The sequence below is a fragment of the Onychostruthus taczanowskii genome, unplaced genomic scaffold (genome assembly GCF_017590055.1).
Source record: "Onychostruthus taczanowskii isolate IOZ18803 unplaced genomic scaffold, ASM1759005v1 scaffold19, whole genome shotgun sequence".
NCBI lineage: Eukaryota > Metazoa > Chordata > Aves > Passeriformes > Passeridae > Onychostruthus > Onychostruthus taczanowskii.
The window spans coordinates 9368615-9389822 of NW_024499128.1; the positions used below are offsets into that span (position 1 = coordinate 9368615).

Consider the following 21208-nt stretch of genomic DNA (forward strand, 5'->3'; position numbering starts at 1 on the left):
ACTGAGGCACAAAGACTAAGCAATATCATTAGGGACACCCAGTCTAGTTCAATGTAGAAAAATGAAACCTCACACTGATTTAATAGCTTATTAAAGCTATCAATCATAAGCACTGACCCCTCAATCTTTTACTTCCTAACTGGTAAAAGTCATATCAGTATGCAACACCATTTTTGAGAGCCATACTAATCAGTTAATCCTAAAACATGAGTTTAAATCCCAGCTTTTTGTCTCATATTTAGCTACCACATTGTTTCCCACGGAGCTCATTTCCCATTCAGAGCCTGTTGCTCAGTTCCTGGTTTTAACAAATCCAGGAGCACGTGAGCTCACTGTGCAGAACCCCCACCTTTGGCTCAGGCCTCCCCACTTAAGGAAGCACATTTCCCACTCAGCTGTCCACGGGCTTCATCCAAGAAAACAAATTACACACGTCCCCAGACACATGTAAATAAACCAAAGAAATTTCAGATTTACAGTGCTGTCTTCAAACCCTCTCGCCCAGCTCAGGGAGGATTAAAAAGGACTTCAAAGAAGCCTGAGTTCCAATTAAAACACTGTGACCACCCCGGGGACGCAAAAATATTCCTCTGATTAGTGAGATGCGCTCTTTGAACTGTTTGGCTAAAAAAAGCTTTCAGAACTTTAAACAAATGCAGTAATTCTCTCATACTTTTTCGGGGTTTTTTTAAGTTTCTAAAAATTTAATATTCAAAGTGAAGGACAAACAACATTTAAAATGGAAAGTTTAATGGAAGCCCATTAGCACATCCGCTCTAGGCATCACTAACATGAGACACAGCAAGACCTGAGTGCTGCAGTCCCAGTACAAAGCAGACAACTCAAGCTGTCAGAACAGAAAAACCCAGAGTGCCACTGCTGCTGCAGAGGTGGTGGCACCCCGTGTTATGATATCCCAATCTCAGCAGCCCTCAGAGCCACTCTCCCTGAAAGGCAGAGCACATCAATCCCACCTTGTTTTGAAATTCTGCATTATTTCCTTAACATCCAAAGCTCCCAAGCCACACATACCAAGTGTCTCATATCCAAGTTCTTTGACACATGGTGATAATACAACAGTTAGCCTCAGACTCAGCAATTAGCACAGATTTAAATAAAAAGCTCTTTCTATGCTTGCTGCAAAGAAAATCAAAAGAAAGAAACGAACACTCTCCATCCCCTCAGACTCTTACTCCCAAAACCAGAGCTGAATTCCATAGTCCAAAAGTTTTAACATCAAGAACAATTAATGCTAAGAACAAATGCTGGGAAAATAACTAAAGCTTGGAGCATGCCAAAGCAGTTGGAGCTAAGTGGATATAATAAACCTGCCTGTGAAAGCCAAACCCCAATCACCCTCATCCACAAGGAATGAATAATTCATGGCAGAAGGAGATAGAAGCTGACTTGAGGACTTGCTCTCAGAAAGTGGAACTGCTCAAGTGTAATTGCATTACAGATGTAAACAGTGGCATTTCAACAATTACTCTTCTGCTTTTGCCAGCTTGCTCTCACAACCCTCACTCAGCTCAGGTACCTGCATCCAGCACAGGGGTCAGAGCAGCCAAAAGCAATTGTGGCTTCCCTGTGTCTGCCATGGCTCCTGGGACTGGGATTCAGGTAAGGACTGCACTGGTGTCCTAAACACTTGGACATCATCTTGGCTTGCTGCTACCTTAGAGCACTTTCAGTGCCTGAAGCTGCTGGGGGAGGCACTAATAAGATCAGATGATAAACACTGGCAAGGCTTGAAATGTATCCACAGAAGAGAAAGCTCCTATTCTCTCTGCTAAAAGAAATAAACACCCCTTTTTCACACCACTTTCACACCCTTCCTTTCATTCACATTTACCTTCAAGATCTTGCTTCATCATGCTGTGTGATACAGGACTACCCACAAACCAGTTACTTTTCCTTTTTCAGCAAATGAATGCTACAGAACCAATCAGGGAAGAATAAAAGAATTAAACAGCTTTCCCAAAGCCTTCAAAACATCCACCCTCCTTGAGATCTCCTAGCTTCTCTGGGATCTTCAGCTTCCAGATTCTGCTCACTGCTGGTGTGACTGCAGCTTTGTACAACAGCTCCACTATTGAGGAGAAGGTGCATCAGATATTCCCATCTCCTCAGATTTCACTGACACTTGATTGGGAAGATACTGCAAGGGAGTCCCATTTATATAGTGAGCATTATGCACCTGTCTTTGGACAACAGTTTCAGAAAGCACAAATGAAAGCTGCAGCCATTAAACCACAAAATAATTTGAAGTCGCTGGTGCAGAGTAGCTGAGTCAGCTACTTTCCTCCAAAACTTGTCTGAATTCTCAGGTTTTCCTGTTACATCACCAAGAAAATTTTTAATTTACTTCAACCGTTCTGGTTTATAACCTGAGCACGTGCCAGCTAAAAATATTCTCAAATCTTAGCTCAACTCTCCTTCCTCTGCTGAGCCACAGCTTCTCTCATAGAACTCCCCACTTCAGAAGCATCCCAAAGAAACAGAGCCAGAAATCCACATTTCTTCTAGAACTTGATACCACCACTGTGTTTAGTACAAAACCTGTGCAAAGATTAAAATGAAAACACAAAGGCATATGGAAAACAAGTCCCTCTGTACTTGAAAGCAAATTTGCAAATGCAAATGCTTACAGAACACTTGGCCACATGCTGAGCATTTACTCTTTGCAGAGTCATGCATCAAGACCAGGATTTCTTCTCTCTCCTTCTGCCAAAATCTTTTTTCCACCACATTTACTATATTTTTGTCAAGGAGAAAAAAAATCTGCACATAGCACATGACAAAGAGAAGACACTATTAAAAATTTTGTAACTAATGCTTAAAAGGCAAAGAGCTTTTTGTAAGTCCGGGTAAGAGGATGACTGGCTGAAAAATAAAAAAGTCACACCTTCAAGTTGTACCTTTCATGTAAGGAGAAGAACTCTTCAATCAGTACAAGAAACACTCAGAAATGTTCTACAAGTAGGAGCCTCCACATGAAACCACCTCCCTGCACAGGCATCCTGCTGCCCTCTGCACCACGTCAGACAAGCAGACACTTCCTGCACTGGAACACCTTTTCCTAGAGAGGACTGGCAAAATCCTGAAGTGATGGGCACAATTACTGTACTGAGAGATTCAAATATATCCTTCAAAGAAACCTTTTTGCTGCAAACTCAGGGAACTACATAAACAACCCCAATTTCCATGTGCACATTTAACAGAATCTGTCAAACTATCCATTTTTAGCAGGTTTAAAACAAACACTTCAATATACAGCTCCTCAGAAAGGAGAAACCAGAGCTGCCTATTGATTAGGTGTCAGGGCTACCTCAGGAAAGAGAGAAAAAACATAACAGTGGAAACAAAAGTTGCCCACTACATCCTCCCTTCAGAAAGCACAAGGGTTTTAAATACATGAAACCAGCTCTACTGTGTAGTTACCCTCTGAAAGGCTGTCAATTACCTAAATTGGGCTGTGTGGCAGGGAAGAATAAAAATGAGACAGGGTCAAAACAGCTCTGGAATTAATTGGGAGGGGAGAGGGTATATTTCAAAAGAGGGGGAGTTTTCATTCTGCCTTCCTTCTCCCTCACTCTCCAGCAATCACCATGGCCCAAAGAGACAGTAGAAGAAGATTTCATTAATAAATTTATTTCAACTTTCTTTTCAATGGTGCTAAGAATGTATGCAAATCCATTCATAATTAGGTTTAAAAATTCCATTTCATGGGATAATCAGACTTCAAAAAACTCAATTTTAGTTTTAATCAGATTTTAACAAGGATATTAAGTCCATTTCGTTCAGAAGAGGGAGAAACGGTGAATTTAACACAAAATGTATTCAAGCTTAGCCCTGGGAGATAATTAAATAAAATTAATTTGGCAAGGGTTGTCTGTAAATGGAAACGCTCCAGACAGCAGAGCAGGTTCCTGAAGGAAACAAAAGCAGTTCATTACTGTACAAACAGATACAAAGCTTATTGTTCAGACAGAAGAGAACTGCAGCTCCTCCACAACAGCAGGACAACCTGAGCCCTTGAGCTGCCTCTGACAAACGCAGCAGTGTGTGGAGGAGGAGGAGAAGGTGGTTATTTCCTTCTTGTTTCAGCTAAGTCCCCACTCCCCTGGCACAGCAAGGAGGGAAAATGCAGGGGACAGCATATACAAACCTAACAATTTCAAATTACTAAGCACAGAAAATTATAAGCAACAACCTAGTGAGAGACAGCTCCTTTAAGCTATAAAAACCCACGTACAAACTTGAGGCTGTCAGCAAGATTCTTGCCAGATATGGTTCCATCAAATTCCATGTAATGATTTAGTCACACCATAGAACTGAATCCCAACTTAATACCAAAAGCATCCCATTCTCCCTGACAAAAACCACAGACTGACACAGATGCTAAAACTTTGGTAACTGTCCTTCTGATGGTTGAATTCTGAAGGGCCAAATATTTATTTTGTAGCCCTTATAACCTTAAGACACAAAAATGCAGCTCTTTTACATTGTATATCAGATGTCTCTGACAATTACTAACGTCACAGGGGTACTAGAGTATGAAAGTCATTTCTGGTAAACACTCAACTGTGCTGTAGATTCAGACATTCTGGTTTAGGTTTTCAGGATGTATATTGGTTAAGGGTTCACCTGAACTTTCCTCCAACACTGGACACTTTTAAGGTTCAGCTGCACCCAGTGCTGGGCCATCTTGTCCAGACCAGGCTTTTCTCAGGAAAGGCTGAACCTTGAAGTGCCTTCCAACCTGGTATTCTACAAATCTGTGAAAATCTGCTGACCTGGACACACCACCACTGAAAAGAACAGAATACAAAAATCAGACAGATATTTCTGGAACAGAAAAAGCTATTTTAACTATCTAACTACACTCAAATGACATTGAGAAAGAGCATGTTTATCTTTAGCAGCTGTCACAAGCCATCCAGGAGCATGTGCATTTCCAAGACCTATGTCTATTCAAATAGGGGAAAAAAAACAACAAAAAAAAAAAAACAAAAAAAAAAAAAAAAAAAAACCAGACTTGCAAATATATCACTTATTACAAAGTGCCAACTGCATTTCCCCTTGCCAGGTACTTGCAGACAAGTGAGCCAAAAGGTGTTGTGTGACCTTGACAAGTGGGCCAGCTCTCCAGAAGGCAGGTGATGTCTTTGCCAAAGTCACACTGGAAACCATCAAGCCTAAATGAAAGGCTTGTCACAAAATAGGCTTGATGCCATCAACCTTGGCTGCTGCATTTGCAGAAAACCACCTGAAGCCACAGAGCTTTATCTCTGGGAGTACAAAGAGCACCGAGTCAAATGTCATTTGCAAACACAGTAGCAAAACTGAGTACAAAAAACTCATGACTAGGTTAAAGCATCATCTTATAATGGAGCCAGGAGCAGAGCTGTGAAGTATTCCCAAAAGCTGTCCCAGTTAACTGGATGAACAGCTGACTTCTCTAACTGAGGATGCAGATACTGAACATGCTCTCAGTGAAAGCCAGACACCCCATTTCTGCCCTCCTTAGAAAAGTTAGCAGGATTTCAAGCCATCACTGAAGAGCTTGATGTGTATCACAGCAAGAGGATGACTGTTTCATTAAAACAGAAAATAAATCAACTTGGTCAGCAGGGAATAACTCAAGTAAATCCAGAATTTCATATTTCTTCCTACCCAAAAGATTTATCTTCCCTTTTACTACACTGCTCATATCAGAGTGTCTCTGGAAGACAGTTTAAACAAGTAATAAGAATTCAAAAGCAATTACAACAAGAACAACTTGTGCCAGAAAATGGTTCTTGCAATAGCTGCCCATTACTCCCTGCAGAGACACAGAAATTGTTAACTCTGCTGACAAGAGAGTTAAGAATAACGCAGAGAAAGGGAGTGAGTAAGAACTGAGTCCAAGAGGTACTAAAAAAGCAGAGAAGAGATGCTCAAAATATGAATCAATACATTTCCAGAAAAGACAAAACTCTGCCTATGTGGGAAATTTGAGCTCTGTGACAGATCTGCTCCTGCTCATATAGCAAGAGGCAGCAAAAGCTGAGAGCAGCTTCACTGCTGCAGAGGTTTCTACCACTCTGTTGAAAATGGATCATGCTCTCACAAAAACACCATTCTGCAGGACGTGACTTCATTAGGAAAAAAAACATTTTGCTGCAAGGTGATGACCAAAATATGTGCAGAACATCTATTTGAAAAAATTAGCTTTGCCAATGCACTCCTAGAATTTTACATCAGTGGAAAGGAGGGAGAGAAGGTCCCATGCCCCTCCACCTCTTACCTGCCTTGGCTAAGTGGGAGAGTTGGCAAGTTTTATCTCCTTTCTGCTGAGCAGGCCTGGCTCCATTTCCTACCAGCTGCTCTAACCCCACTGAGAGCTACATTTGAAAGCATGAGCCCTGAGCTCTTCTTTCAGGTAGGCAGGTCAGCACTTTGAAAACAACCCCCAAACACTGATTCTGGGTGTTCAGTAAACAAAGGGACCCACCCAGCCCCCAACATCTCCCATCTTTGCTTCCAGAATGGGAATCTTTCCAATTATCCCAGCCCCAGTGCTCTTGCCAGCCCAGTGCAGTGTTTGCTCTCATTCAGGCAGCTCACTTCAGGCTGTGGGTTTTGTAAGTTAAGACAAAAAACACTTCTCATTTTGTATCAAACAGAAAAAGGCATCATTCATAGAAGCAGCAACAATTTAGGAAGCTCACTTCTAATACCTTACAACTTTGTTGAATATTGTTTCAAATAAGAAAGATTATAGCTGAAAGCAAAACATTTTTCTATTTACTCTATGCACAACACATAATAGCTCCAAACTGCAAGAGTCTTTACTTTTTAAAAGGGATAGAGGGCACCAACTAAAAATCTTTATGCTTATTTAAAATTCATACTGATCAGAGTTAAGAAACTTTCTAAAAAAAATCTGCTTCAGGTCTTGCATCTTACTCAGGATTTTTCTATCTAGCCCAAGATAGCACTGACACTGACCAGAAATGGATGAGTAAATAATCCAATCCACCATGCTAATTTCCATGCTATGAGTTATTTTAAAATAACAAACAACACTTACATAATCACAGCTAGTTCAAGAGAACCTTGAGGCACTTATCACATTAATCTTTTAACTCACTAACATTTCAAGTTCACTGTGCCCTTTAAGAAATGTTTGAAAACATTGTGCTGTGCTTTTGCTACTCCAAACCACATGAATTTTTCTCTTTCCAAGCAATGCATGGAAAAAGGTATATTTGCAAGAATACTCCCTTTAGTAAAGTAGCTTGTGAAGAAAGAGAATATAACCCAGGTAAAGATAAGCTTTCATCAAAAATATTCACTAGGAAAGCAGTCCCAAGGGAGGACAGACTGGAGCTTCAGGACAAAGCTTACATAACATCTTCACAGGGCACGTAAGCAAGCTTGTCAGAGCAGGAGCACTTTAACAATGCTAAAAAATTGAAGTTCTGTAATGTTCATACATTTCCAATTTCCTCCTGCCCAAGTTGATGTTGCTATACTGGCTGTTAGGTACAATTAAAACTGAAAATTAGACCTTTCCTGGCCAATCCAGCACAGAGCTCCTCACTGCAGTGATGATAAACCAAAGACAAATTATTAAAGCAGCCCCTTCCCAGCTCCCTCAGAAGCAGGAATCTGTGCTCTAGGCACTGCTGTGGTTAAGAACTAACCTGCAGTGAGTCATTCTCAAAACACCATCAAGATAACCTGCACCAAAAACACTCAGAGAAGCTTCTCCAACGATACAAATCATATTTTGGTCTTATCAGCACTGACAGATAAGCTCTTCTTAATAGTTCAGTGCATTTTTCAGCAAACTGCTTATTTCTCAACAGGAACAAAGGTCAGCTGCTCTCACACTTCATGTCCCTGTCCACAGGTCTTTCTCTGCGTGGATAGAAAGATGGACATGCTCTGCTTTTACTCATTAAACCCCACACTCCCCCTTCCCCACCTCCAGTTTTCAGAACCCTGGTATTAAATAAAGCCTGCAATTCCAAACTAAAATGTACTGTCCCTCTTCCTATTCCTGAGTACATCTCCTGGTTTACAGATTGGCACATACACATTCAAATGAAAGTGGGACCAAAAGAACCTTCTAGTTTAGGTCCTGTCTAGTCCTTTGCTGTTATAATTCATCTCTTCCATAACCCTGTGGAGCAGTAATTTGGATACCTTTCACTCCACTGGAAGCTGCTTTCAGAACTTTAGTCTTTCTAAAAGTAACAACCTCCTTGTAACTTCATTCATGGCAGGGTTACAGCAATTTGATTTAAATGCCAGAGCAAGTCCTAAGGATAGCTGGTTCCTTTTCTCACGAGTATGGATCCCCCTTCCTTCTCCTGCCTTCTATCCATGAATTTCCTGGCAGCAATTACATCTCCCACCAGACTCTGCCAGAAGCTGTTCCATTCCACACTCCCAGGCTCCTTCCAGCAGGCACTTTCTGCATCCCCCCACCATCTTCCTCCACACTGGGTGACCAGAATCCTGAGAAGTATCTCCAAAGCCCCTTGAACACTTTCACCTCCATGGCAATTTTTCTCCTGGTGCATCCCCTGTGTGAGAATGAACAGTGATTTTAACAAGCACACAGCCCTTCTGGTCCTTTCTACTGCATGTGCTACATTTTCCAAAAGAAGTTTGCATTCAGCTCCCAATTCCATGGAGCATTATGCTTTGTTTCATTGAATTTTGTCCCATTTCTGCACTCTAATCCTCAGGGTCATTCAGTTCTGCATATCCAGCTTTTGTGTATTTATGAATCCTCTGAACTTGGCATCATTAGCCAAGTTTTATCAGCACACACCAAATTTTTGCACCAAAACCATTAATAGAAATACTAAATAAAGCAGATCCTAAGGCTAATCTATAAGGAATTCTACTTATACTTGCATTTTCCTTTCAACAATACTGAATCTATCCCTGTTTAAACAATTCTTATCCATCCTACAATTCTTCTATTAATTTCCATCTTCTCCTTCATGGTTTATACTTTCCCAAGTGGTTCCTGTTTCAGTGAAGTTCAAATAAATAAGAGTTATTGTGATATATTTGATAAGATAATCAATTCTCTAGACAAAGAATGCTGTTACATCAGTCTGGCACAATCCATCTTGGTATTCCTTGATCCAATGAAGAAGGGAGATTCCTTGCCCTGTAGCTAAAGGCCATGCCCAGGAGTACAGGGGATCAGCACACAAGAGTCTGAATCCTTACTGAAACATTTTGCTTTTCTTCTGTTAAAAAAAGGCCTCTACAGTTAGAAAAGAGCTTTGAAAAAGACATTGCTGTGCTAAAACAAAATCATCCCCCATATGCATTTATGGGATGTACATTTTTGTTTAAAAGTTTCCCTGCAAAAGGAAAACTTTGGGGGTAAGTGGGGGATAATGCACTGCACATCTAAGGGCACGTCAACAGCCCCAGCTTAAAATTTAGAGCTGAAATACTGAAAGATGCTAAAATGGAAATGGAAAGGTAAAATTAAAACTGAGCTGGAGATTATAGTGGTTATTGGGTTTTTGAAAACGATCAAATGATAGGCTGAATAAAAATCAAGCACAAGCATTTGAGCTGTCTGACAGGAGCAAACCATCCCCTTGCTGATTAGTCTCTGCTATTTAAATGATAATTTCACTTTAAGGCAAACAGGGCTGCCTAATGCAATGAAAGTGGCTGTTTAGAAGTGTCTGTATTTTTGAAAGCTTCTCCTTCACAGCAGAGTGAGCAGCAAAGTTGGAGCTATTTACACATAACATGGGTCACTACATGCTGCAAGGAGCCAGAGCAACTTTTACCCAACTGTTTTGCAACAGTGTCAAACAATACTGGCAAGAAATACAGCAGCAGCTCAAAATGGAGTGTCTGGCTGGTGAGCCCCCCATGGCAAATGAAACACCTGCTATGGAGCAGACAACACCAGCACACATTGCTAAATTACTCTCCACACAGTTCTTGGAGTCAAACTACTGAAGTTCCTCAAATCATCCTTCACCAAAGATGGACAGTGTGCCAAGCTACTGCTTAACAGCTTTTTCTGTCTCCAGAATGTCAGATCTGTGATCCTGGGAAGACAATCTCTTGAACTGCTCCCAGAGCTTTGAAATGCAAAGCAAGGACAGATATATTTTTGATCTGAGCTTGCTTACTTCTCACTCTGATTATCTGATTATACATTACAGTCTTGCTCTGCTTCAATGTCAGGTGCTCATCCGTTTTATTGTATACTCTTCCTATCTCTCCTTTAGCCTCCAGAGTTATTACTCTGATATATTCAAATGGAAATAAAAGCATTAATGGCAAAGGAGAAAGAATACTAACATTTTTGAACATCACAGATAAGTACAACGTTCTTTGGAGAAAATTAGTAGCAGATAGGAAAGTCTGGCAGGAAGTTTTGCCCAGCATTTCAGTGAAGAACTGTAAAACATAGACCTATAAACACTTAAAGATATCTATGAAATGTGGTTGCTTTATTAAAACTAAGTGGATAAACTCCAAGAGAATGGGAGAAAACGAAACTCTGGCTAAAGCACAGATTTGACATCCACTTCCAAGTATCACATTTAAATGCATTACTCCCAACACCCAAACATGGACTGAAGTCTCCCAAAATGGCATCTGACTGCTCTGAAGCCTGGGGCTTCAGAATTTGAGATGACAAAGGAGCATTTTCTCCCCATGAGGCACAATAAGAGTTCTGTCATGGAAAGCTAAAACCTAAGGCAGCGTGGAAAGTGAAGAATAATGTGCATTTTAAAACAAGAGAACAGAATAATGAAGAACAAAAGAGCTGAGAGCAATACTCCAGCATATGCTGCATGTCACATTCAACAGGTGACAGCTTCTCTGTGTAAAAATTGGTGGCTTCAGCACATGCACAATTAGTGTAAGAAAACCACAAGTAGCTTTCTCTTTACACTTGCACTTCACTCTAAAGCCAAAGATGCCCTTTGGAACTGTTCAGGCACTTCCCCCTCAAGAAGCTGCTAAACACTGCTGAGGCAGTGCTTTCATCTTTCACACATGCCAAGTCCTACAAATACTGAACACGTAGCCTTTATTTCTATATAAACACAATGATTACCCTCATCATCCCTTCCACATCCCCTGCCCTGCTTTGGAACAGCACAACTATTTATGCACCAACACAGGAGACCTGACGAGGGAACAGATCAGGAATGGGATTGCTGTTTCCCATTCCAGACTGCTTTTTTGCTCTGCAAGGACACCTCTTTCAACTGCAGGGTTCACAGAACCAGAAGGTACCAGGTAGGAACAGAATATTTTAAGACAGACACTAGAGTCAGAAGCCCCAGGTGAGACAGGAATGGCAGAGCTGCTCTAAACTGGGACTAACTCATCCTGACAGAACAATGCAAGGGAAATTCACTCAATATTAATCCCTGTGCAGAAGCCAAGAGAAAGCCCTATTCTGAGGGATTTGGGGGAATATTAGCAACCTGCATAAATGGGCCCTCTGCAGAGAGTGAATGCTTTAGCATTTCCCAAATCTTCACCTTCAACAGAAGGCAAAAAAAGTAACAGTAAAATGCAGTACTGTGCCCGTACAGGACAACAGCAGATAACCCATCCATGAGGTAAGCTGAGATCTCATAACTATGAAAGTTTCTCTAACAAGCACAGTGCTTTTTGGTTGTTGTTTTAGTTTTTGGTGCTTGTTTGTGGTGGTTTTTAATTACTTGTTCCCCCTACGCAGCATTTATCTCCCCACTGGGTACCCTGGGAATTCCCACTGAGAGGAGACAGTTTGTTTTACACTGGGAATCTTGTAAACAGCAGTCATGCAAATTTCAGTCTGTTCACAGATCATAAATTACAACTGTTTATAAAAAACTAAGACGTAGAATATGAAGCTTCAATATCCTCATACTGTGCTAATCCTAATTTTCTCCTCCAATTAGGGACACAGCTCTAAAGCTGGGGGCCATCAGTGGCCAACCCAGACAAACCAAACTTCTCACCCTCCAACAGAGAAATCAGCACTGTAGTTCAGGGCAGTGGTACAGTTACAGGGGCCAGCCAGCACCAAGTGCTTTTAATTAGACTGATTTCTTGCTTGGTGACAAAAGACCACAGGGCTACAATAGGCTATCCCATAAAAATTTTGCTCCACTATGGAATGATCATGCCAGAACTATGACATTACTGGAACCAGCAACAATAACCACCAGTCTTGTCTTGATTGGTTGCAGTTAATTAAGTATCCAGAGTAACATGAGTAATTCAAATTATTTCAACATGCACTACTTTGTATATCTGTCAACAGATTTTTTTTAAACCAGTAACCACTTACTCATAATGGACATTCAGAGAAAGACAAATTACTACCTTGTGAGAAAGGAAAAGATTATGAGCTTCATTCACTACTGCAAAGATATTCAATGCCTTGGATGGAAGAGAGTGCACAGTAGCTAAGCATAGTTAATCAAGATTCAAAAAGGAAAGTAGAGAACTCAAATATTCTCCTTTTTCTTCTATTCACTGAAAAAAAGAGCACTAATCCACCACTAAATGCAGAATCAAGAAATCCAATTCCCTTCCCCTCTCTCTCTCCTCCCTTCCCCCAGCTCCAAAAGCAGAATGTGCATAGAAGGACTTCCCGTACTGAGTGTAGCACCTGGGTAATTATGAATTACAACTGTGCAAACCACTGAACTAAATAGAGATGCTTGCCACTTAATTAAACCCTTTCTTAGAGAGGAAACGCATACACATTCACACTATCTCCTCTCTTAATTGGTCTCAGACACTGCAGGAAGTTAGTCCCCAAGATTTGTCAGCCAGCCAGCTCACAGATGTTTCAGAAAGAAAACCAGGTCAGCATTCCCAGGTTCACTTCTTTGGCTCCAGCAACAGGTCAGCAGATCAGTGTCTGCTGTCTGCAGCTGGCAGCTCCACCAAGGGAAGATGGTTCCTCAGCACTGGCCCAAATTCCTGCCAAACTGCACTTCCCTTGGCAGGCCTGGCTTGGCCAGTGAGCTCCCAAGACAGCCACAGCAGCTCCAGGAGATGTCACTGCTGCAGCCACCTGCACTCACCTCGAGGGCTCTGTGGGCACTCCCCAAACCCACACCCAGTGAACCCCAAGTGTCTCTGGGTCAGACTCACACCATCAGCACAGGGGGCCAAGACCTGTCTGACACCAGAACCAAGTGGGATGTGACTCAGAACACCCAAGGCCATGACCAGAGTCTCCAAGCTCTACACAAGTGTCTAAGCACACTTCTCTTCTCTCTAACACATCAGCTCCACCTCTAATTTCCACACTGTATTCCGTGGCCCTTCAGAAAAAGACAGCTGAGATCCCCAGTACGGAAAAAAGCCAAAATTATTCTGAAAAGCTGTATGAACAAAATCTTTTGTTTCTTCCCACACATGAACACCAAGCGTGAGCTGACAGTACCACTGGCAACAGAAAACAGTGCTCCAAAAAGGAAAGACTGACTTAAATAGGCCATGATCAATATATTTGATCACCAATATGAAATAACTCTGCTGTGTATACAAAGATTGTTGAGAGCCCAGCAGGTGAATCTGCAAAAACTTTATACTCATTGCTTCCATTAAAAAAACACGAAGCAAAATAAGGAACAAACAAAAACAAACCCTATATCACACATTACTATTTATTATCTCAAAAAAGAAAAAAAGCTGGGACTAAAACTCCCCAGAAGCTGTTGTCTGTGGCCCACCTGGCAGTCTTCACCCATTTGTATGACTCTTCAGCCAAACTCCAACCTTTCAAAGCTTGCAATCTTCTGCCAATTATGGAATAACACAAAGACAAATTTACCATTAAACCTTGTCAGCTGCTATCAATGGCTATCAGTACCTTCAGTATCTGAGTTACTGCCTCAGCTTTAACAAATACCTGATGCACATCTTTTTCCATCACTCAGTACTCCAAGGTATATCTATTTAGGGATAGCAAATCACTTGCTAAATTCATTAGAGGACAAAAACAATATCAACCAAACACAGACAAACAGCAGCAAAAGAGGCTTATTTAGATTAATAGCTCATAGAACAAGCGTCCTCATTTTTTATTTGGGCATCCTCTACATGCTGCAGAAGGGAAAGGCAGAACAACAACAGCACTGCTCTGATAATGCAATTCTAAGGCTTGGGGTGGGGAGAAAAGAACCAGGCTGTGAAGAACTCCTGTTAAACAAGACAAAATTAAGAATACGTGGCGTAAACGTGAAATTTACAAAGTCAGCTAGAAAAACGCTGTTTCATATTCCGTTGGAGAAATCTGCACAAACCATTTTCATACCAAGGTACAGCCCGGAGAACTGGGCAAGGAGACGGTGAGTGTATGCAGGCAGCATGAAAGAGAGTTTAAAAGTTCTGCCGGCAGCAATCAGGAGTTTTCCTGAGCGCAGCCGCCCCTTCCCAAGGCTGATGGATTCCCAGCGGGCTGAACCCAGGCTGCAGCGAGCCGTCCTTTCCCTGCAGGAGAGCGGGCGCCATCTCGTGGGAGTTCTGAGCTTTGTCACTCAAATGAAGCCACTGTTGTCACCCAAAATCTCCCCCAAGTATTTTTCTGTTAAAATAGATTAACTGTTTAATGGTAATAAAGGAACTGTCTGGAAAATACCTCTAAGGTTCAATGCTGAAAAAACAAGCGAGTGTGTCACGATTAACATGGTTTGTCAGTGAAGATGGTCAACAACTCAATTACTCAAATACTGGATTTTGAAGAAATAGAAACTACATCTGACAGAGTACAAGAAGCTTGTTTTTTCAACACAACACCTTCCTAATAACAGTCCTAAAAAAGCTATGTATAAATATCCTTCTATAGGACAGTGCACTCCAAAATAAATAAGACTTTCTACTCACAGAGCAAGAATTTAACATTTTGTGGCTTTTTTCCCTTTACAGCTGAAACCAATTCTACAATAAAAATATCAAGTCAGAGCAACACATGACAAATGTATGAAAAGAGCAGCATAAGAGTAACACACAAAAAAGACATAGATCCACAATAAAACCCAGAGCCAACTATATTGCAAGGTAGGCAATAAGAAGATCAAGAAATCCAAAGGACATATAATTGAACACAAGAAAGAGGACAAAGATTTATAATGTGTACATGTGAACCATATATAGCACATATGATGTTTCCTATTTTATTATCTAGCTACTGTACAGCACAGGGATACTTTGCTATAGAGCTACAGCTGTCTTTGTTTCCACTGCTTATGAAGAGAGAGAAAGCCCAGGAGCTTACAAGTGGAATCCAGAACGAGCAAACAGAAGATTAGCCAGAGTCAACTGTTAATGAACTTGTTTTCCCCCCACAAGGTGAAGTATTATAAACACTCTTCCATTGTCACCAAAAAGAGACCAGTACTAAAAACAGTTGGATTACCACCACACTCCTGAAAGCTGCACCTCCTTCCCAAGTATTATTACATAAAATTACACTGCAAGGGCTGATCATAAGCCAATCTGACAAAAAGCCTGCTGGGAGCAGGCAATCAGTGAACAGAAACCACTGAGAGCAGACACTGAACAAGCCCTATGGAAGTTCTGGAGGAAATGAAAAATCATCCTCTCCTAAAACTCCACACGCTGCATGCACTTCCCTTACATCCTCTGTACCAATGAAGAACCTGATAAGAAAAGATGAGAAATCCTAATTTATTCCCTTTTCCCTTTCTTATCTAGTTATTAGCAAACAGAACATTCCTCTGGCTCTTTGGGACAATCAGCCAACTTGTTCCTGTTTCTTTTCTACTATGAGATGGGCAATTAACTCTTCTCAAACTTTCACCAACAGCACTCTCCAGGATCCAGCCAGGACAATGATCTCTCATCATCTTCATCACCCTCACCAAAAATTAATGTAATTCATGATGTAAGAAGTCTGAGAAAGAAAAGAAAAAGAACAATAAGGCAGGGAGGGAGGGGGAAATCATCCAGTCCCACTTGCTCCAATTGCATGAAAATATGATCTTTCTCAAGAGCAATTCCCCTTTCTGTAGAAGGTGCCATTAATAGCACTAAACAATATGGCCCAATCACAAAACTAGCACTTCACAGCGAATATTCTGATTTTAAATGAAGGAGTTATTAGACTTCAACAGGCAGAATCACTTGGTTCCATTTCTCTCCCACTGTGAAATTACCTCGTTAAACCTTTAACAGCTTGAGGTAAGTAAAAAGCTTTTACTCCAAAAGGTTTTGTGAAAAGGATTCCTAAAATTTCTGTCCATACCTTACCATAGCAGACTGAGCATAATTCCATCTTCATCTAAATGTATGGATCCTCAGCAGATGCAGGAGAGAACCTCAAGCATGCAACCTACCAGCAGGCCTCTGGAAAAGGTTTGTTATCCTCATTAAACAGAAAACACTGAGAAAATTAAGGGAGCTTTCCCAAGTGGGAACACAAGTGTATCTTTTACATGAAGGAGTGATGTGTCCAAACCATCTGTGCATTTCCAAACAATCCCAGCAGCGTGCAGACACAGCTCTGTGGCTGGGTATGTGGAATGAATGGAATGGAGAAACAACTGGCAAGATGAGGTTCTGCTGCTCATGTTTCAGCTTTGACCCAGTGTGAAAGGTGATCAATGCTCATATCAATTATTTACAAAGAAGCATCTCCTTTTCTCATCTGATAACACTGTAAATATTTAGAGAAAATAGAACAGTGTTGAAATATGGCACACAAAAGATTCATATATACACAGAAAACCTTCTGCAGCAGAAGAAAATGATCAGAAATTCCCCTATTTCCAGCTCCTTTTTATACCACATACACAGGGACCTTAAAAAATCTGGTTCACTGCTCCAGATGTCAGGAGGAGCTGTTGAGTACCAGCACTCAGACCAGCTGGGGTTAGAAAACACAACTGGGGAGTGGCTTTGACAAAATAACTAAAATAACAACACTTCTTTAGCTGCTTTAGGGAAAGAAAGTCACAACATGACCTAGCAGCTAATTTTGATATCTAGATTTGAAGGGAAATATGTTTACAATAGTTTGCCATAACTAGCACACATTCTCTTCTCCGGACAGCTAAAATTCCTAGAAATTCACTTATTAAGCAAGTGGAATCTCTTACCTAAATAAAAATGCAGCTATATACAAAAAAGAATTCAAAACTGATCCCCAGCCTCAAAAACATTACTCAAGGTGACTTAGTGAAAACATTTCTTAGTTCCCAAAGTTACTTTAAAAATTGTGTTATCTCATTTTCTTCTCATATATAATAAAATGTACTAGAAGAGCTTCCACATGAAGAAGGGACAGAAAGAAAGCATGACCAACACACTTAATGATGATTCAAAAAGATTAAGAGGAAAGGGCTCAAAAGTCTTACTTCCCTCCAGAGCTGTGAGCACATACCTGATATTTAAGCCAGTGCTCTGATCCAGTTTCTCCCAGCTTTGTAATTTTCCCAGAAGTTTCTAAAGTGAAAATTAAAAGTAGAGTTAGACATAGACACATGTTCTAACAGCTCACCACAGCTGTTACAAAACTCAAAACCAGAGTTTTCTCATAATCCTCCATGCAAAGTCAGTGTCATTCCTTCTCCTCCTGTGGATTTCCTGATCTTATCCAGCATTTTTGGTTTGTCACTCTGCAGCCCTGGGTACCAAGGCTCTTCACACATACATGTTTGACACCACCACGTCTGGACAGAGCTTGATGCCAGAAAAAGCAAAAGAAAGGTAAAAGAGAAACATCAAGGCTAAAACAGACACTATGATGAGATTATTCTGTATACAAAATCTCCAGCTGAACAGTAAATATCCCTTTTCCTTTTACACCTTCCTTTCACAACTCCCCTCATGCTGACTTTCCAGTTTGGGAATGTCTGGTTCGAGTCCATTGATTAAAGGAGGTGTCATATTTTAAGTAACACAATAGAGGAAGAGCCTAAAAGTCAGGATAGGCAATAGAGGAAACTCCTGTTCTGCTTATCCACCAGATGTTCCCAGCTCCTCACCTCATTTTCCAATTCCACAGTCACTAGCTGTGCTTGGACTTTCTCATAGCGTTCCAGCTTTCTCTGAAGACCTTCCACTTCCTCTTTAAGCAAACCATTGTTTTCTTTCATTTCCCTGTGATGAAGACAGAGACAGTTACTACAGATTCATGCAACTCAACTCCCTTTCATAAACTTTCAGATATACAGGAATCCCAAGGGAACCACGACATTCAACTTCTATAACCTTCACATCAAAGCCTGCTACCAAAAAAAAATATAGATCTATTGAAATTATTTTTTTCTACTCTAAACATCATCCTAATTATGCCTAAACAAGCTGAAGCTTTGTGTCTGCTTTAGTATTTGTCAAAACAAGGGTAACAAAAGACTCCAAACTCTGCTTTTCAGTCTGGGTGGAACACAGCAAGCAGTACAGAGCTGGGCTTTGGAGCACTGCTTGGTTTTACTTCGATAGAGGTGTACAAGGGTGAAATAAATCTGCACAAAAGCAAATGACCTTTAATCTCTTGGTATGTTCCAGTGTAGAAAAACAAGCATGAGAAAAAATTCCAGGACAAGCAATTTAAAATTATAATGAAATAATTACAAGATCAAAACCTAGGAAAATTACTTATTAAAAAAAAAAAAAAGCTGGCAAGATGACTCATGTAATTTTTAAAAAAGACAAACAACAATAACAAAAAACATCCAACACTTTAAGTCAATTTATTTCACATTACATTTAATTTAATTTTTCAAGCTGATTGCCATTTTGACAATCCAGAAAGCCTACCATACCCAAAGGCTATATCAGAGTTTAGAAATTTAAACAAGACACTTTCTAAACACTATGCTGGAACAACAGGCCTTTGAAACAGTGGTAACAATAACTAAGCAAAACCAGTTCTTAAAGAAATGTTCAGTTGCCTCTTCTCCCTACAGGAAATTCTTTCCCCAGGTTGCATGGATTTCATCACTACCTTTAAACATTGAATTTTGTTCTAACAATCCAAAATCACCACCCAGAACAATGAATACACATTCTGTGAGGCTCCTGTGTTCAAGAAGATTCCAGATCTTGTCAGATCCTCTCATCTAGTAAGCACCATGACACTGCTCAATTCATAAGCAGTATTTATATGAAATACTTCCTTCTGAACTTTCCCATGTGGAAACCCTAAAGAGGGACATAAAGTACAGACAGTGCAGCTGTAGCATGCTCAGAACACAACCCTGAACACCTGAACCCTTCCTTCACCTGAAGTAGGCATTTTCCTCCCTGAGCTGGCGCAATTCACGCTCCATTTTTGGGAAACGAGCCAGTTCCGCCTTCATGTTCTTGACAATTACAGCATCATGTTCCTGCTGGGACAGCTTCTGCTCCAGATCCTGGAAAACATGGGATGAGAACAGGCCAGCAATGAGTAAGTTGGAATTTGTAAGAGCTATTTCTGCATTGTACCTTTTAAGCTCAAATCAAGGACTGGAATGAAGTTGGAAGGGAACTCAGGAAGTCATGTGGTCCAACCCATGCTCAAAGCAGGGATGACTCCTGCTGCACTTTTAACACCAGGGCTGGTCTCTTCTCTCTACACCTGCTTAGTCCAAGTTCATAACAAAAACCCCTCAGTTACTCATTAAAATGGTCCTCTTCTATCAACTGAACCAAATATTTGATTTTCTGGTCCTCTATCCCTCCACCAACAAAGTGCACAGGGAAGCATTCATTTGAATGGCCTGCAAGAATTTGGTACAGAAAGAGACACAAAAGTGCATTTCAACATCATGGTAAATGCTGGGGAGTTTGCATTCATTTGAAAGGCCTGCAAGAATTTGGTACAGAAAGATACACAAAAGTGCATTTCAACACACAAAAGTGCATTTCAACATCATGGTAAATGCTGGGGAGTTTTCCACTAAAAATCCAAATTATTTAGGGCTGTGTTCCAGACTTATATTCTGTTTTCCATCTTTTAATTTTAATGGAGAAAGTCTCCTCTTGCTGGCCATCAGGTTGGTTTTACAGCAAGGCAGTGCCACTGTCAGCACTGCTCAAACCAAAGTAACTCTCCACATCTGCCTCTGCCAGGAAGACAAGACAAATGAAAAGGATAAACTCCCACCAACCTATGTGCACATTTGGAAGCACAAAAAGCCTCTCCCTACTGACGTTTAAGATAGTGTAGTTTTGAAAGCTTTACAAGTAATTGCACTTTCTAAACACAACTGCAGAGGAAGGATTTTCTGGGAAGCAGAAAATAACTGTAGCTGCTGGGCTCATCACACACCATTTGAAAAAAGATCATTCTAGAAGCAGTCTTTTGCAGAGCAAATTTGTGCTGTGGCATAAGACCAAAAAAAGCATTCCTGCAGAGCACTGCTTAAGGATATAAATCACCTTTCTATAGAGAAAGCATGCTTTTTTCAATCAATTGACACAACAAAGTGTCATTTTACAGCTAATTGTAGATAGCCTGGTCTACCCAAGCTCAACTCTTGCTAGCAACCAACTCAGGTACTTATGTGACAAACTAACCTTTTAGTTCTGCAACAGCCAGCTTTTTAAAAAACAGTGTTTTGTTCTTCCACTGAAGGAATTAAAATCTAAAGCTTTATATAGGTCACAAAGTTTCTTACCTTAATCTTCTGTTCATATTCTGTCAGTAAGGACTGGCTTGCTTGCAGTGTCTGGATTTGCTGACTTGCCTCCTGCCATTTCCTGTCAGATGAAGAGAGAAGAGGCACTTGAGCACCCAGAATTCAGGTACCAGAAAAAAAACCCACCTTCAGAAGTCTCTGACCAACAGAGTCAACAGCACTAACAAAGTAAATGTTACTCTTATATAACATTTGCTCTTTCAGTCTCACACTCATATCAGCTCCCTTTTATTTAGAGACAAAAATAGCCATTAATTTTAATAAAAATAAGCATATTGAGAAAAATACAAAAAAATTAAGCCACTTAACTCTAAGAACAACAAATTTATACTCAGAATAAACACAACTTCACAACTTAGAAATTTAAGAGCTGAAGTTAGCAAGCAAGGAAAAACATACTCATAACTTTCAATTACCCCTCCACTATGATTTAAGGTTTCATATTTCTGTTCTGTTCAGTCCATAAAGTTCAAATCAGCCTTTCCCACCCACATGCCTTCTGTTAACTCTCCACCAGGAACACAAAACATCACTGAGATTTAAAGCTCAAGTTT

The 21208-nt window shown here is 40.6% G+C and overlaps 1 protein-coding gene across 2 annotated transcripts in view; it reads right to left on the reverse strand.

Moving 5' to 3' along the window:
* Positions 1-21208, reverse strand: part of MAD1L1 (mitotic arrest deficient 1 like 1) — a 350409-nt gene that overhangs the window by 323084 nt on the left and 6117 nt on the right. For both annotated transcript variants that reach the window (XM_041401934.1, XM_041401935.1), the window contains exons 6-9: positions 20634-20715; positions 19255-19385; positions 18015-18129; positions 17411-17472 (exon numbers count right to left, since the gene is read on the reverse strand). In XM_041401934.1, coding sequence (XP_041257868.1) covers positions 17411-17472; positions 18015-18129; positions 19255-19385; positions 20634-20715 — 390 coding nt within the window. The remainder of the gene's footprint in view (positions 1-17410; positions 17473-18014; positions 18130-19254; positions 19386-20633; positions 20716-21208) is intronic.